Source organism: Anas acuta, chromosome 18 (assembly GCF_963932015.1).
Source record: "Anas acuta chromosome 18, bAnaAcu1.1, whole genome shotgun sequence".
Taxonomy (NCBI): domain Eukaryota; kingdom Metazoa; phylum Chordata; class Aves; order Anseriformes; family Anatidae; genus Anas; species Anas acuta.
This window is the reverse complement of record NC_088996.1, coordinates 6,199,724-6,217,791: the sequence shown is the minus strand read 5'-3', so window position 1 is coordinate 6,217,791 and position 18,068 is coordinate 6,199,724. Positions and strand designations below refer to the sequence as shown.

General features: G+C 37.3%; 1 protein-coding gene across 2 annotated transcripts; it reads right to left on the bottom strand.

Moving 5' to 3' along the window:
- Nucleotides 1-8,868: 8,868 nt before the first annotated feature.
- Nucleotides 8,869-14,250, bottom strand: LOC137841863 (zinc finger protein 692-like). 2 transcript variants are annotated; one of them, XM_068655260.1, is made up of 8 exons: nucleotides 14,145-14,250; nucleotides 13,636-13,839; nucleotides 13,417-13,542; nucleotides 12,996-13,121; nucleotides 12,427-12,536; nucleotides 12,241-12,309; nucleotides 11,945-12,147; nucleotides 8,869-9,080 (listed from the first exon to the last, which is right to left on the bottom strand). In XM_068655260.1, the coding sequence occupies exons 2-5, from the start codon at nucleotides 13,830-13,832 to the stop codon at nucleotides 12,494-12,496; spliced, it is 492 nt and encodes a 163-aa protein (XP_068511361.1). In that variant the 5' UTR covers nucleotides 13,833-13,839; nucleotides 14,145-14,250; the 3' UTR covers nucleotides 8,869-9,080; nucleotides 11,945-12,147; nucleotides 12,241-12,309; nucleotides 12,427-12,493. The 2 variants fall into 2 exon arrangements, with proteins under 2 accessions (XP_068511361.1, XP_068511363.1); XM_068655262.1 differs by having other exon boundaries at nucleotides 12,427-12,478.
- Between the last annotated feature and the right edge of the window lie 3,818 nt (nucleotides 14,251-18,068).

Here is an 18,068-nt window from a genome sequence, read left to right as displayed (position 1 = left end):
ACTGTAACATGCATCAACTCCATAGCAAACAGCATATGTAGCATGAGCTATGGGGCTTTATGCATTAACAGCTTCTGACTGGTAGAAGCAACCTGAAACTTGCTGAGTACAAAGCTTTTGCAGTTTACTACTGAAGACAGTAATATAGCAACCATAGAACCTAAATATGGTGGAAGTAATCTAATAATTTTCTAACAGGATCCGAAGATACAAACTAAACCGAAAACAGATTAGAAATAGAGCAGTCATACTAGTAGGGAGCAGCTGAAGTATACATAGTATTTCCCTCTCTCCCAAGGGTACAAACTCAAAATTTGCTTTTACAAATCAGCTTTTACACATCACTATCAACTTATCTAATTCAAAATATTTTTGCAAAACATGCCTCCCTATGAGATTATTACTTTTAGAACATGCCCATAAATATATCTGCTACCCAAATCCTACACTGCTTACTGCTTTCGCTTCCTTGCGGTTGGTCAGTGCTGGTAGGTGACTTTAAAAGTTCAATGAATATGATGCCAGCAACTCAATGATTCAGTTAGTGTGTTGCCAGGCTTCTGGGATTAAACTGAATTTCTAACTTTATTCTAATGAATCTCAAATTACTATTTTTCCTCGTTACACCACTAATACCATTTTTGGATGAAATTACCTTTATTTTGCTCAATAAAGGTCCTCCCTCAAAAAATAATTAAAAAAAAAAAAAAAAAACATGAACACCCAAACCCATTTAGTAAATAGGCATTAGCAGGAATCAAATAATTACTGATGTACACACAATTATGCAATCTCGCCTGAGATAAATAACAATTAAATTACTTTTTGACATACTCCTACAGCGATTCCCAGTGATGATTTTAGTTGCAAATTCACAGACTTGTCAGATTGAACATGAGGTGAGTGGGTTTTTCTATGGTTTGTTGTGTGTGTTTTACTTCCTCTAGCTTTTAATAGAAATTATGATCAACATAATTTTTTTATTATTATTTTTTAATTTCACACTAATCCCAAGATGCTGATCTCAGGTTGGACATGCTTTGCAGGTGGCATTATGAATGTGTTTTGTGCCAGTATGACAATACCCTTAAGTACTGCAGTCCTTAACCTATTATCTCAGATGCCTTTTAGGGCTCTTGTCCTTTTCAATAGCCCATGTACAATCAAAGTGTGTTTCTGTAATGTCATAAGATTTGCATGCTCTCATTCATTCATTTCTCCATTTTGATTAAACAAAAAAGGAAAATACAGATAAGAGCATACCCTAAAATTACCAGCAGTAAGTTTTGAATTATATCCAGATACCATTTTCCGTGCATGTTTTCAACTTACTCTGAAGATTGGACACCTGCGATTCTTTCCATCTTTATGCAAGCTTAAAAATGTAAATGTCGTTCAAAATCACTCCATTCATTTTCTTCTTTTGTAAGAAGAGACCAAAAAGCTATTTTTTTCAATACAGGAGCTATGGCAATTATTGAGCCAGGCTTTTAATAAGAACATGAGAGGGGAAGAAAAACATGTACAACGATCACAGAAACATACAGCGTACTATTATTCATCAGTCAATTTTAACTCCTTTGTGAGCCAACAGGCGGTCTGAAGTTGGCAAAAACAACTAATAGTTAAACGTTTGGAAAGCAGGACTCAACAGGAACAGAAACCGTAACTGAATACAACAAGATTGGAATGGAGGTAAGCAGGAGAGGAGAACAAATCACAAGACATCCGAACAGAAACACACTCCTATCTAATCATCATTCTTGGCCTTTTCAATTCCCAGGAGAGAATTTTAAATAGAGAACTTGCCCTCTTTGAGAACTCGTGGTTTCACTATACCATTAAATGCATTGGCACAACATTGCATTTTGGAGTCACCTTTGCTGTTTTACACAATAAAAAAGATCTATATAGTAAAATCATCTTATCTTGCCGACAATATCAAAGTAATCAGTTTTGAACAAGTTAATTTGAAACCTTGAAATGTCCACAAAGTATCCCCAAACCCTCTTTTTCCCCCCTCCCTTTTAAAGACAGGATGAGGCAAAGCAGGGAAATGTAGAAAAGAATGTTCTTAAAAGCAGCATTTTTGGAAGCTTTGGAAGTAATTTTAAATTAGAATCTTCATATCCTGCTTCTAATGTTCAAGTTTTTAATTTGTCATTGAAAGTAAGTAAGTACTATTTTTCTAAAATTCCGGAGTAACTTAAGTAACTGGATCGGCTTTTTCCTCAACACTTTCATGAATGACTACAAGATTAAAAGGTATTTCATGTCAAAGATAAATATTTAGCCAACAGTTCAATGGTAGTGTCATTTCCTGTTCTTGCCACTAGTTCCCATCCTTACAGCACCTCCCATTGTGCCAGCAAATGTTTGTATGACTAAGTGACAAACCAGATTAAGAAACTGACAGGAATGAAGAGAAATTACAACACCATTTTGAAGGTGAATTTTTGTAGCCAGATGAGTTCCCCTGTTTGGTTCACCCCATGGACTCAGAAATTGTGCTGCCAGTGGGAGAGGCCATGGTGAGCCCAGAATAAATGCCCAGGAAAAGGAGGGGAGCGGAGCAGCTGCGTCAGCAGTGCTGCTGAAACGCGAGCCTTGGCCTCCTGTTACAAACGCACGTCAGCCTCTCCATTCAGTAGCTGTATTCCAGTTACCCTGAATAGACAGCCTTGTAATAAGGATACGCTCTCAGTATGAAAAGCTTACAAGAACGCTATGTACGCTCGCTGCAGCATTTTCAGCCTTAAGGATCATTTTCTGGCTAGAGACTATGACTCTTGCAAGCTATCTAAAGAAAAAAGGAGAAAAATCAAGTACCTTATTCTCACATGTATATTTGCTGTAAACTGAACAATCTTGAAATAAAATTAAACAACCCCTGATCTTATAGCTAGACTTCAACAAAAAATGCCCTTTTAGGACTAATTTAGATATAGGTAGGCAACATCTACACGAATTAGAGAACAATTATGTTTTCTAGATGCACATGAAAGCACACAAGATGCTATGTCTGCAGCTGTCTTAATGTACATCAAACTTCAAAGTGCATTCTGCTGAGGTATTTGTGCTCAAACCTACCCTTTTCAAAGCTGATGGTTGTGAGACCACAGTAATATAACAAATCCAAGTGCCAGGATGTTAAAAGACAAGAAAGGTTCTCAACTGTGAGAAAAGAAGTCAAGTTACTAGGATATACTAAATATGTTGTAGTTATCCACAAATAGGCTTATCTAATTTGTGGTTGTAAAATGACACAAAAAGCATCAGAGCTGCTTTGCACAGAATAAATTCAAGTCATCTCAGATCAGTATCTGAAGCACAGCACAAACACCACTATTAATCTCAAGCCAGGCTGAGGTTATCTAATACCAGTGAGTTTTTAAACCACAATAAAATCCTACCACAGAAGGTTTTGTTTGTTTTGTTTTGCCACTGAAGGTACTACCTACTGCCCTAATGTCACAGAAAGTCTTCATTTGAAAAACAGGCCAATTCAAAAAACTATTTTGAAATGATTGCTTAAACAAACTTTACAGATAAAATTCTTCTACCAGAACGTCTTCTAAAGTCTGCAACGAGGCTGACCATCCAAGCAGCAGCATATAGGATAGAAACAAAAACAAAAACAAAACTTTGTGGAAAGAATCATGTAGAGAAAGAAAAAGTTACTGAAAAGCACTGGAACCTTTCAGTGGTTTAAATATCATTCAGCTTTTGCTCTTGCCTTTAAACTTCCTCCTCTATTTTGCCCTGGAACAACACAAATGACTTAGGGGGATACAGACAGTAGGTGATGCTGGTTACTCAGATGCATATGGATTCATTGTTGATTTATGATACAAACAGGGAGCCTATTGTCTATTTCATTCTGTAGAGCCTCAAGAGGAAAGTAGGCATAAATATAAAATCGACATAGAAAAGGTAAGGCCTGATACACGTTAAGCTGGACCTGTCAAAAGGCATTTTAAGAAAACTGCATCCATCAACTACTACAAAACCAGAACATTCTGGTTTAGTTCCAGGCCCCGATCTTATCACTTAAGTTGCCAAGGTTCTTCCTACTGGAAAATTTCATAGATATCTTAGGATGCTTTACCTCTGAGGATGGAGAGAAAGAACAGGAAAACACTAACTTCAAAAAGGTACAATATCCTATCTTGAAAAACAATGTCTTCTATAATCATTAGCTTTAATATGTCTAAAAAACCTTTTCCCAAAAGATGCATATGCAAAGTTTCACTGAACACGTTTAAAAGGCAAAGAAATGTAACTTAAAATCAAGCATAACTTTTTAAGTAGCATCCTATCTCCATACTGGATACCCTGATTTTTCTATGCCTGTACTGCATACTCAGAGCACATTCACCAAAGCTTTCTCACTAACGTAAGTATGACCTGATTACAAACACCAAACATAATGGTAATAATTAAGAAAGAGGACTTCTGTAGTATGTGTCCACACACAGTATGTGCGGTCATCTCACTTCAGAGCATATCCTCCTACAGACCGAGAAAACACGGTCTTTTTGGCACATCATGCTTTATGTGCATGCGTGTTTATTTAGCACAGATGAAGCTACTAAAATAAGAAGTTACCTGTAATTGTATAATTTACGTGTCCAAATAAATATTAAACATCCCCATATTGTCAGGTCACATACCTTAAAAAAATGCAAGTCAATGCTTTTACCACTACAACAACAAATGAAAGAATACACAGGAAATGGAAAGCAGTAAACAATATGAGTCTTCCATTCTGGATCCTACAATCTATTAAACAACATTTCAAAATACTACAAACACTATTTTCAGAACTTTCAGAACAGTTAGCCAAGGCCCTGAGTAGCCTGATCCAAACTTGAAGTTAGTCCCGCACTGAGCAGAAGGTTGGATGAGATGATCTTTCATCATGAGGTCACTTTCAACCCACATACATTCATGACAAAATCAGAGTGGGAATGTGTTTGTAGACGCATATGTATGCACAAACACCTGCATGTAAAGCAAGATTATAAATATCACTAAGTGGTAGACTTATCTTAAAAAGACATGGATTTTACACTTATATAAACAAAGAACTACAGAAAGAAGTATTGCTTTATGACCTAAATGTGGTGGCAAAGATCTAAGACTTCTCTATCTTCAATCTCAGAAGTATCCCATTTATCTGTCAAACCCTTGGCTTCACAAAAACACAGTCCTTACTACCCAGACACTGACTCCAAGAGTGGTGAGGAACCTTGCTAGAATCATAAAGGGATGAAACAGTAATTGCTTCTGCTGAGACAACAGAAAAGAGAGGAAACAGGCTTGTCCTGAGCCAGGTAACCTCTCAAACCACAAAAAAACGTTCAGGTACACCATTCCTTTCTAACCCACTTTTCATTTACACATCTTAAACTGAAACTCCACTACTCCTACCTTCGTAATTCCTCCTTTGATGCCTCTCCCCTCCTACCATCCACTGACCAGTATTTTCAGCAGTGACTCATGAGAACGTGCTTAACATAGCACACTGCTGAAACTCTTCTGGGTTGATTTAGAAACACAGAAAACATGCCACTGGTAACAGGTACAGGACTTGAGACTTAAAAAATTAAAATATCACACTGTGATATTTTATATTCTTAAATAATATGTTATATTCTGTTATATTCTTAAATAATATGGTGGAAGATTCTTCTTCATCCTGAACATGGGGCTGTGCAATCAAGTTTATAAACAGGCATTCAGAATAAGAAAAGGATCATAGAATCCTTTAGGTTGGAAAACACCTCCAAGATCATCTAGCCCAACCTGTAACCTAGCCCTTAATTCCACCACTAAACCGTGCTACGAAGTTCTACATCTGCATGTTTCTTGAAGACCTCCAGGGATGGTGACCCAACCACTGCCCTGGGCAGCCTGGTCCCATGCAGCACAATCCTTCCAGTAACAAAATTTCTCCTTGTATCCAAGCTAAACCTCCCCTGCACAACTTGAGGGCATTTCCCCTCATCTGATCCCTTGGTGCCTGGGAGAAGAGCCTGATGCCCACCTTGCTACAAGCTCCTTCAAGGTCACTGTAGAGCACAGTAAGGTCTCCCCTGAGCCTTCTTTTCTCCAAGCTAAGCAACCCCAGCTCCCTCAGCTACTCCTCATAAGACTTGTTCTCTAAAAAAAGAGGTGCGGAATTAAACAGCCACTCTAAATGGTAATAAAAAAGGGTATTGAAATGCAATTATTTTCTACAGCAACCTACACCACAGTCTATCACCTCAGCTCTACTTCTCTCTCGTGTCTGCAGCTACCTACAAAGCTGCTTATTTTACATTTTGAAGAGCTACAAGAGCTGTTTCAAATAAGCTTGTCTCAAAATTTTGTAGTAATTAACTACAACATAAGTCATAATATAGAACAGATCACCTTTCCTGAAAAAAACATACACGTGAAGATTTTGTTTGATACTGTTATTCAGCTAAAAGCACAATAATCACTGTTGCAATTTAAAACAATTAAGAAGTTTAATTCTGCAATTTAAAAAAGTTTGCCTTGTCAAGGCAAAATAATGGGATTTGAGGTTAGCATTCTGAAAATTGGTGTATTGTCAGTTAAGTTTTTTGGCTAATGGCTGAAATTTACATTCCAACATAATCCTGTCCATATCTGGATGTAAGTTTCCTAGAATTCCTCAGCTTCTGTACTTGATCACATTTTAAACATTTAATAGAGCCACAGCCCTAAGGAAAACAAATGGAACAGCAAAGCCACATTATAAACAAAGAACAAAACCCCCTTGTGTTTTACAGCCTTTGTTTGCCTTTCACTCTAAACCCATATAACAAACTTCCTTATTTTCACAGTACTTGGTTTAGAAATCTATACTCGATATTGCTAAAAACCCCAACTATTTTGCTTAGAGTAATTCTACATGTATATCCTTAACCCATAATTGGAACAACAGTGTAAGCAGTATTTATAGATTTAGTTTCTACATTTAAGCACATTCTTGTTCAGCAATTGCCATAGACGCACAGATGCAGAAAAACTGACAGTGCTGTTTTATGGTTGACAAAAAGATAGCCACTGCTCATCCTGTTCTCAGCAGATGCACAAATCTGTGTCAGAATCATTACAATTCAAGTATTCTGCAAAATTTACTGGACAATACAAATGATAATATTCTGTTCTAGAAAAGTCAGATATTTAAACATGTTGATATAACAGCCCCAAATATATCATGCATATTAAAAAATTACAAAAAGAAATTTTAAGTCTATTTTTCTCTTGACTTTTCTTCAGCCTGAATTGCTAGTTTACGGTAGTGTTTTTGGGGAAAACACAGTAGTAGGAGCGGAATCATACCAGATTCAAGAACCATCTATCAGAATAACCATTCTACAAGATTTTAAATAGTGAATACACCTGAAAACATAATGCATTTGCAGCATTAGTTTACTTCCAAGAGGATGTCATTAAATAGTACTTGGACTGTTCATTTATAAAGGCACAAGAACTAGCCTAAAAGGCTGACAAATGGTGCTCAAATGCCACAGAAGGACAGAGCTCCTTACTGCAATTAGCTCTTGCAGTAGCACATTATTCTGTTGATCTTGTCGCCTTTGGAGGCAAACATAACTGATTCTACTGAAGGCTGAGTTCTCTTCCCTTTTCACTGACACACACAATACAAAATCTGCAAGTGCTGAAAGTCACGTTAACTGACAACTAGTATCACCAGTCATGCTATTTTCCACAGGCCAAACTGAGTCATACAAGTGACAGCTTGGTAGTCAAAACATTGAACGGCGCAGAGCAAGGAGAACACAAAGGCATGGGAAACAGCATTTTCATCGTTAAGAAAGCTCTTTTTATACATAAACGGGAGATCATTTGTTGAAACTACCTGTCCAACATTTGACAATGTAGCTTATAGTAATAAGCTAACACAACTTTTATAATTCAAATGCAACAAAAGAATATTTAAGAGCAGAAGTTTCTTACTGCAGGTGAAGTAGCTCATTAAAAATACAGAATATTGAATAGAAAGACCTACTTGGGGGAATTACTCCATAGAGAAAGGCTGTTCTGCTGCAAGTCAATGGGAAATCCCAATTGGCTTGAATAGAGTAAGACTGGGACCTAAATACTTATGAAAATGTGTGGTTTAAAGAAAAAAATCTGAAGATTGGGAGTTTCTGGCCTTTTGACAAACATATGTTGAATACAATCACAGTAATTTCTCTTTTAAAAACTTTCCAAGATTATTCATATCTAGTAACTACAAAACCAAATCAGAACTGCAAACTCCACTCTATTGAGCTTCAATTACTAAAAGTACTCCATATTTAATTTATCTTTTTTAGAGAAAATAATTAAGATGCACCGTATCACAGGCATAATAAATACCATTACGTATCAGCTTTCACAGTGTCAAAAGCCAAAGCAAGAGATCAAATTATTCAGTAATGAAATATACTTAAATAAACAACATGATATCTGATCTTGATTACTCATATTTTAGAGGGAAATAACACAACACACTTTATAGTCCATTACTTTAACCGTCAATATTAAGTGCATAAATAGCCTCCAAGAATGCCTTCCATTATGTGGGATATTTTAAATTTGCTCCCTAGCAAACAGCATTCAAATAAATACATCAAGAAGTAAAGATGCTTGATGCTGCTACTAGAAAGTTGTTTCTACTTTAACCCTTTGAGCTTTAAATAAAATGTGAGGAATGTTTTCATTAATACAAACTACAGAAAATAAATAAAATTCTGAATAAGCTTGAGATGTACCTATTATTATTACCGTTTTTTTTTCTTGTTGCCATTTCAGAAAACCATGTACAGACTCTCACAGTGAAATAAATACACTCCACACGCTTTATTAGTGTTAAAGTAACACAATAAAACTTTACTTATTTAAGTTTAATTTGCTGTTCAACAAGTAACACAGGATTTCATATTAGAATTTACAGTGATTCTCTGTAGTTCACAATACCCTCACAACAAAATCAAAAAAGACCAAAAACTGCCCCGGTATTGTCATTCAAGTGCTTGACTTTCTTCTTACTGGTTATCCTGAAAAGTAACACAATGATTATAATTATTATGTGACATTCAAGTACCTAAATACAAAGTATGCTTGCATTATTTCAAGAAATATGACTAATACATTCCCCTAATACTTTTGTCTAACTTTGAAATGATGGAAAATTATGAACAACCCATTTGTGCTTTTGTACTTGCAGTATATAAAATAAAAGATACTGGTCTGATGATTTATACACATGACTTGATTAGAGCAAAATACAGATCAACATTTAGCATTACAATAGTCAACTACTTAATTAAGTGCACCGTGTCTTAGACTAATCACTCAATGTTCTGTAAGGAAAAGCACTGTTCTACATTCACTTTCAAGTTACATTAGAGAAATAATCACTGATTGTGGTTTGTCTTTTTTGTTTGTTTGATGTTTTTTTGATGTAATTAAAAACAAACTATGAATACTGAAGACCAAAACCAATACACATAGAGTCTTTTAGTTCAATCAAGAATTGTTGTGTCATACTTCAGTCATATTCAGAGGATCTAAACGTAGACTAGTTGGAACAATTTTGGAAAAAAAGGGATTCAAATTCAATTTGTTGGTAGAACACAGGAAGCTCTCCTGGTTAAGCAGATTATTTTGTTAATTTATTTTAAAATGTAATTTAAAGGTTTACTTTCCTGCTTGCTAAGAAACTCCACTCTATTTTCCATCACTGAGCTGTTCATACTGTTGTCATGGCAAGCCTTCAGTATTAACATTCTGCTGGACATTTCTTCATGATTGTTTATTTTGTTTTCAAGCTAGGTAATTACAATTTACAATTACCTTGTCTGGACAGCAGCCATACAGCTTTTCAGACAACAGATTACTTAAGAGAACTTTTGCAATACAGACTCTCTCGCTTGTAAGAAAAGCTACATAGCAAAAATCGTTATAAAAGGAGCTGTCACTACCATTTCAGGGAAGACAGGAACTGGAGATGAAGTCTACTTCAAAGAAGGGGCTTCCCAACTAAGCATTTACTAGTGACTGACACCAACCCACTGTACAGGTTTCAGTCTTCCTCATCCAACTGCTGTGGCACTTTTGAGTATTTTCTATCTGCATTCTTTGTATATATTGTTCTTGGTTTATTTCTTAATGAATGTAAAAGATACATTGAATAATCAAATTCCAGGAAAGCCAGCTCTATCAAGACAACATCTCAGTAACAGAAGTCCAGCCAAAGGAGTTTTACTACTGAAATATTTGAGTGCCAGAGATTTAAAAATAATCTAAAATCCCCTACAGTTCCTTTAAAACAAAGAAAACTCCCTAGTCAACTACTTTAAATCAACCTTCAATCTTTACATTAAATTACAAATATTAAAGAAAACAAACAAACAAACAAAAAATAGTCAATTATGTGCTTCGACAGTTCTGCACTTTTTACATTAAAACCAGAAAAACAATTTGAATCTAGATAGGTTAGATCTAGGTTAGTATTCTGAATTTTAAAATGTAGGGTGAAAGTAAGTAACAGAAGAAGCATTATAGAAGAACTGAATGTATTCAGGAACCTAACTGGACATGGTTCCGTAATACTTCCCTTTGGCTACGCCCTGCCAATAATGCTTTAAAGCAATTTCCGTGTGTTCTTTTCTTCCTGCGTTATTTCAACATTCCAACTCTTCACAATAGCCAGAACTCAAAATACAATGCCAGTTCACCTGGCAAGAATCTTGAAATCCTAGAGTCCCCACTACTTGACTCCCTCACCGTTTCTCCAACAACTTCTCTCCAGCAAGAGCAACCTCTGAAAGCTAACACCAGTGGGCAAGACTCCAAAAACAAGACGAACCAAATATTAAAGCCACTGAAGAAACAGGTGAATTTAAGTGTTCTTCCTCATTGTACTTGCTATTTCCAGTTCCTCAACAGTTAGTGTTTAGCCAACTTAGTAGACTAGATGAAAGGCCTAAAATAAAACAGCCACTTTATGATTATGATCATTAATGCACAATTTGTTAAGAAAGGACCTTCAACAAGAACTTGTTGCAGAAACTGTACTTCAAATTGTTCTTTTCCTGGCTCTTTCCCGGCTGTACAAAATGAAAAGACATACTCTACCATCCTCAAAACAGTAACAGCAACAGAAAAACATGACACCCAAATGCCTGGAAAGCAGGAGCTACCTGACTTCATCTCCACCCTTCAACAGGAAGTGTAGGTTTCTTGGATTTTTTTTTTTAAATCCATCAACAGAGCTACTGTTCCTTTCAGAAGGTAAACCAGTATTTTCTAAAATAGCTAAGAATCTTGCACATCCATCTACAAACACTGAGTTAATATTGAGTTTAGTCTTACTTTTAAGACCCAAGCTCAGCTACCAACATGACTTTAGGCAAATCACTTGACCACTGTATGAATTTCCCACAGCTACTAAGAATCCTCCAGTAACATTATCACTCTATCTCATCAGTATACTGTGAATGAAAAACAAAAGCATTACTGAGGATGTGGTGTTCAGAGACTGAAACACAGAATTCTTATCCTCACAGACAGGCTATACAACTACTTCTTGTGGGTGAATGTTCCACAGAACAACACGGTATGCACTAAGGTATCTGCTCTATAAAGTACTACTTCTCTTTGAATCTCTTTGTTCTCAAACAGCTGCCTTGGCTTTGTACAACCACTGCATACATGCCTGATCATTTGTCCAGCATTTCACATAATCAGTGTGACTTAATATCTTAGCACGCACACACTATAAGTCTGTAACGAAGCATCCCATACCTTACCTTTCAGATGAAAAAGTTTTTCTCACACCAAACAATTTTTCATATTATTTCTCACAGCTCAAAGGGCAGAAATAAGCAATCAAGTAAGAACAAGGTTTCTGTCTCACCTGAATAAAATCCATCCCAGGAATTCAATTATTGTTGGCTGCACTCCAAACTAAAGCTATAGTGCCAGAGAAAAATGTTATTTTGAAGAATGCACTTGAAATTTTCAGCTTCATCAGCACTGATATTTGTGTTCTCCTGACCTAGCTTCCAAGAATTCTTCTGAGCCACTGAATTGCTTTCAGAACCCCAACATGTTCACCTACTAAAATCAAAAGTAAGAAGAATTAGGGAAGTCGCAAAAAAACAGAACAGTGGAAAACAAGATTCAGACAAACATGCTACATGCATTACATACTTCATATTAGCGAAGGGTTTGGACACATCATGCAATGCCAATGTAATGTCCTAGGTTCTCAGTGTCCCCCTGCACACATTAAAAGATACATTTTTAAAGGTCTGATAACTAAGACATGGATGAAATTACAGTTATTTAGTAATACTTGTGGATAATTGAAACCTAAAGAGTAATGGACAAGCATACCTATTTGAGGCTCCTCTGATCTCAACTGTGAATGCCTTAGTGACTGATGACACTGCAGTAAAAGAAATCAGCAGTCGACTGACGGTGTGGTTGCCTCGTTGAGCACAGCACTATTTTTAAACAGGTTAACATGTCACTTTGTATGTATTATTACTCAAACAGTAAACAATTAAACATTTTTCTTTTTAGAAATGTTAAAGCACACACTACAATCACATGTGCCTGTAGACTGTATCACCGTGAAGGCTCATTATTTACTAAAGTGACTAATATACGTAGAGCAGCTATTTTCTTGTTCCACTCACAAATTATATATGATTAAGGAAGGCAGTCACTGAACAAGCAAGTTTACTGTGTGTACTCCAAGAGAAAACTTTTCCAAAATCTCTCATTGATTCTTGCCTCACAAAGACTGGACCAACCGTTAACTACTGAGATGCTTTTAGGTAAGAAATTAGAGCATGAATGACATGAGTTTCTAATAAGCAAAATTAAAAGTGATAATTAAAATCCATACAAAATATTTTCAAATGTAAGCCATGCAAATAGAACCCCATAGTATCACTAACGTGTCATCCATCTCTGTTGACAAGCAATCATGTGGCATCTCTCTCTCGTCTTTCACAGTGATGATTCTTAAATCTCCAGGTTCAGAACAAGCAGATTCTTTAGACAGCTGGTCATCATTGTCATACCTGCAAATACAACCCACATTTATAATTAGAATGTGTTTTTTTTTTTTTTTTTTTACGGGAAGTTTTAGTTCTATTTTGTCTAAACTACTAGATATTTAACAATGTAAACAACAAACTACACAGAAAAGCTTCTACAAAGGGTCTCCAAATTATACAATTTGATAAAATTAGCTGTACAATTTTCTCTTGCATATGACCCACCCCCTTTCTTTAAAAGCAGTTGCCATCTTCTAAATGCTATCAAGAAAGAGATTTAATCTACCCCATTCACACACAAAGAGAGCATAATACTAACGTTCCATCAGCTGCTATCAAGGAAGTGCTGTCTGACAACACTTTTTCGTCTCTCACACACTTTCTCCTCACACCACCTGGGAGGGAACAGATCGGAGCTTTTAACAACGGGTCGTAACTGTCATACCTATAAAGAAAACATACAACCGGTGTTAAATTAATGCCAGGCGTTATTTACTTGGGACTGGTAAACAGAGGAGAACTGAGACAGCCTACTCACAAGTCCAACAAAAACCCCGCCACTTCAGCATCGTTCCTGAAGTCCAGCTTCTCCTTGAGCGTCAGCCAGCGGTCGATGTGGCTTCCCACATAGATCCTCGTCTTCCCCCTCCTCCTATCCAGGCTCTGCTTTCTCTTTTTCTTTTCCAAAAACGACAACACCGGGGGCCTTCCGCATCTCTTGGTTGGCAGCGACATGGCGAGCCTAGAAGCGGAGGAGAGGCCGTTACGAGAGCTCGGGTGACCGCCTGCAACCCCCTCGGGCACCACCACGGCGAGCCCTCCCCTCCCACGACTTTAAGGCCCTGCCAGGCTGTGTGAGGGTGAAACCAGCCCCAGGCGGCCGCGCTGACGGGAACCGCGGCGGCCCGGCCCTAAAGAGGGATCCACCCGTTCCCTCCCCGTCCCCCCGAGCCGCTCCGTGCGGGAAGGGGCCGCCCGGGCGGCAATTTCCAGTCAGAGCGGAGCGGGCCGGGGGCCCTGAGCCGGCCGGGCCCCCCCGACCCTCACCCGCGGCCCGCTCGGCGCCTCAGGGAAACGGGGGGCACGTGACCAGAGCAGGGGCTCGCGCGCGCTGATGACGAGCGGCCGCCCGTGAAGGGGCACGGGGCGGGGCCGCGTCCGTCCCTCAGCGCCGGGCACGTTGGGGGGAAATAAATCGGGGAATAACGGGGTGTCAACGGTTCCGAGGGTTAAAATCCCTGCTGAAACGTTAAATTCCCTTCTAAAGTGTTAAAATCACGTTTAAAATGTTAAGGCATGCGCTTAATTACGCTCCTATCCACTCACAGCATACGGCTACGTGAAGGAAGCTGTGGGGAGCTGGGGTCAGGTTCCTCTCACGGGTATCTGTGACAGGACCAGAGGGAATGGCCTCAAGCTGCACCGGGGGAGGTTCAGGTTGGAAATGAGGAGACATTTCTGCTCAGAAAGAGCAGTCAGGCGTTGGGACAGGTTGCCCAAGGCGGCTTCACTGTCCCTGGGGGAGTTCAAGGTTGGATGTGGTGCTTGGGGACATGGTTCAGTGGTGACATTGGTGGTAGGGGGTGGTTGGAGCAGATGATCCTGGAAGTCTTGTCCAGCCTTAATGATTCTAGAATTTAAGGATGCTGAGGTAACAAGAGGCAGCCACAAAGCAAGTTACAACTGGTGACACTGGGCTTTTGTCCTATACTGGTGGGCGACCCGTCACCTCACGAGCTGTGTCACAGCCACACAGCAGTGTTTCGGCTGATCAAATAGTACTCAGGAAAAGGTATTATGTACTCAGTAAAAAGGTATTATGACAGTAAAACTTTAAATCTGCCTTTTATAACTTCAGTAAAGGCGTTATAAACAACAAAAAAATGCTTTTCTTCCAAGTGATGTTTCCCAGTACGAACTGCAAAAACTCTATTTTACCTTCTGAAAGGCCAGATTCAGGGACAAAACTAGAATGTTCTCCTGAGCAGCAGGAAACATTTGAATTTTGACTTACGTGTCGAAAGGGAAATACTAAATAAATTATACCAAAAAAAAAATTTAAACATTTAAAATGTAGAGCCTGTGCTGTCACAATGTATTATAACAAAGGCATTACACAGAGCAGGCATTCTGCCAGTTTCTCAGTGCTTCCATATACTACATTTTGAAATAAATGACTAAAAAGACAAAGCAGATTTCCTAGCAATGTTTCTGGGTAATTTTATCTAAACAATGAGGACGATTGCACCAGCCATTTTTTAATAATTTTATTTCTACTGCCAGTTTTAATAGAATCACCATAATAAGTCAAATGGGTTAGCTTAAGAATTAATGGATGACGAGCATATAGCAAACGATTCTAGCATATAGAAGCATTTATTTGCCTCTGCTGAACAACTTGACCCAAGTAAAGTAAATAGTGGTAAAAAAAATCAAAAGATTTCACTTGAAAATAAAGAACAAAAGAAAAAAGACACTATGTACTTAAACACAGGTCATTATGTTTAATCATTTACAGGAGTATGTCAGCAGATTTTCATTTCAGTGAAAGTTAATTGTGAACTGTAAGCTTTAAAATAATTATTGTAGTATAATTATGGGTTTAATAAGAATTGCTCAGAATTGCACAAATTCTCTGTGATGAACATATGTGAAGATAATCCCTTGTATTTCACCTTTTTCATATAAAATATGCAATAATTCCTCTTCTCTCACCATCATATATGTGCAATACATATTTGATGCTGATGCTCACAAAGAAATATGGCTATTTAAGGGGCTTTTATAATTATTTCTTCCAATCTACTTGACAAATATAGCTATTATCTGTATAGATCTACATTCCAAACAACATTACTGTGTAAGCTATTGAAAGTTGTGTGCTTTTAAGTTCCCGCTTATCTAAAAATAACAAAGCTGCTAGAAACAAGGGGATGCTAACACTGTTTCTTTCTACCAAACATAAGCGAATATGTAGTGACTCACCTTTCATGCTAATTTAGTAACTTAAGCAAGTTTATGCTCTTAAACACACTTGTAAAGTTAAAAATAGCATTTAAAAATAAAGCTGCATGTCTGTGTTCTCAATCATGAATTAAACAGATAAGAAAATTTTCAAAGCTTTTAAGAAGTAGCTGTATCTTATCAAATATACACATATTAATATGTTCCTTTCATTAAGGAGGTCTGCTAGCCAGTATTAACTTTGCATGCTCCACGTCATTTTGACTGTGTGACAGTCACAGCAAGGGAATGGTTTTAATCCCACCAATATTCACATTAATGTTGATTTTACCACTTGGATGTCTACATCAAGTAAGCTTTATATTTTGTCCTGAACTGTCTCACACAAGTCCTTTAAACATGCTTTCCTAGTACAATGAGGTGTACGTTGCAAAACAGGAGCAGCTGCCACTTAGGAATGAAATTTCAAAGCCAATACTCCAGGCTCAAAGGTTAAGGTTCGTTTTTCTCTCCAGCAATGCAGAGAAATCTAACTGAGGGCACCAGCTGCAGCATACTGCCTCCTTCTGAACCACAACTGCAGCCACGCAGGAAAGAGTTTCAGAGGTTTACATGGTTTATAGCAGTCTCTCCACTACATCTCTCCTGGCTCTATTATCACCTTTTTCTGATGTTTTACTACGCATCATTAGTTTTCAGCGCAAAGCATATTACTGTTGAGCTCCTGCATATTTAGCTTCCAAATGTAAGCATAGAAATGCAGCAGTAATGTACTTTACAAACTTACGAAGCTTACTGTCTCATGAGGCATGTAATTTTCAATACAAAATGCACTATGTTGCTCCAAGAGCAATCAGTAAATTCAGCAATGTTTAAATACCCCACTTATTTCACATTTTACATATATTTGTGAAACAGGAATGTAAAACTGTTCCCTGTAAATGCTAATGCAAACTTCTCCATATAAAAGTAATTTATCTGTGTAATACATTAAAAAAAATACACAGGCAAATACACAAAGATAGTTATCTAAGTAGCCTGTTTCCAGAATGCATAGGGATGCTCAATCTTTTATCTGTTTTATTCTCACAGTTTCCAGTTATCAGTGATTTAAGGACTCTGAGGATGAGAGGCTGAATGCAAACCATTACCTTGAACAGGTATGGAAAGTCCTATACTCCAGGAACTGCATCCCTTTTAGAACCCACTTAATCTTCATAGTATCCTATGGCAGTGGATCTTCATTTTGCTTTTGGAGCAATTTGTTACAAAATAATAATAATGATAATGATAATAATAATAATAACAATAATAATAATAAATGTTCCTAGACAATAAATTATTTATGACCCTAAATACAAAGTCATACTTATTCCAAGAAAATACTGATATCCAATTGAAAAAATGCATCACAACAGTTAGATTTGTTAGCCCCTGCAAGGACTAACAGCTCACTCACCATCAGTAGCTTTAACCCATCTGTTTCCCTGCTAGCCTGCAACAGAATTAACAGCATCTATTTATTAAAGGAAAGAGAGATGAGAACATGGTTGAAAACCATCATGGTGATCACCACAGAATGCATCCCAAAAAGTCATTGTGCTTGTGATAAAATTTTCAATGCTTTCAGAACAATCTGATTTATTTATTAAAAAAAAAAAAAAGTAGAATTTCTTACATTTTGTTGATCATTGCTGAACATGACTGATTACATCTCAATTGTTTTACACTTACGAGCTTTGGGATAAAAAACTTCAGCCTTTTATCAGTTATTATTTTTGTATCTGCATATATTCTTTTTAATTAAAAAGCAAATAAATGATGTTGTGTAGTACCTAACATGCAACAAGTACTTACACACAGAAAATACTAGGTTAAAAAAACGTTGAAAGGGAAAAGCAGATTAAGTAATCAAAGCAATAAGCTAGCTCATTTTCACTAGAGAACAACATCTCCAACAATACAATTGCTTAATACTCCCTATTTTTACTTTATCCTTCCCACCAT

Coding starts and splice junctions, on each gene's coding strand:
- LOC137841863 (XM_068655260.1), bottom strand. CDS start 13,832: ATGTCGCTGCCAACCAAGAGATGCGGAAGGCCCCCGGTGTTGTCGTTT. Junction 13,122..13,416: donor TTGATAGCAGCTGATGGAAC/GTTAGTATTATG, acceptor TTGTATTTGCAG/GTATGACAATGATGACCAGC. Junction 12,537..12,995: donor TCAACAGAGATGGATGACAC/GTTAGTGATACT, acceptor GTTTAAAAATAG/TGCTGTGCTCAACGAGGCAA.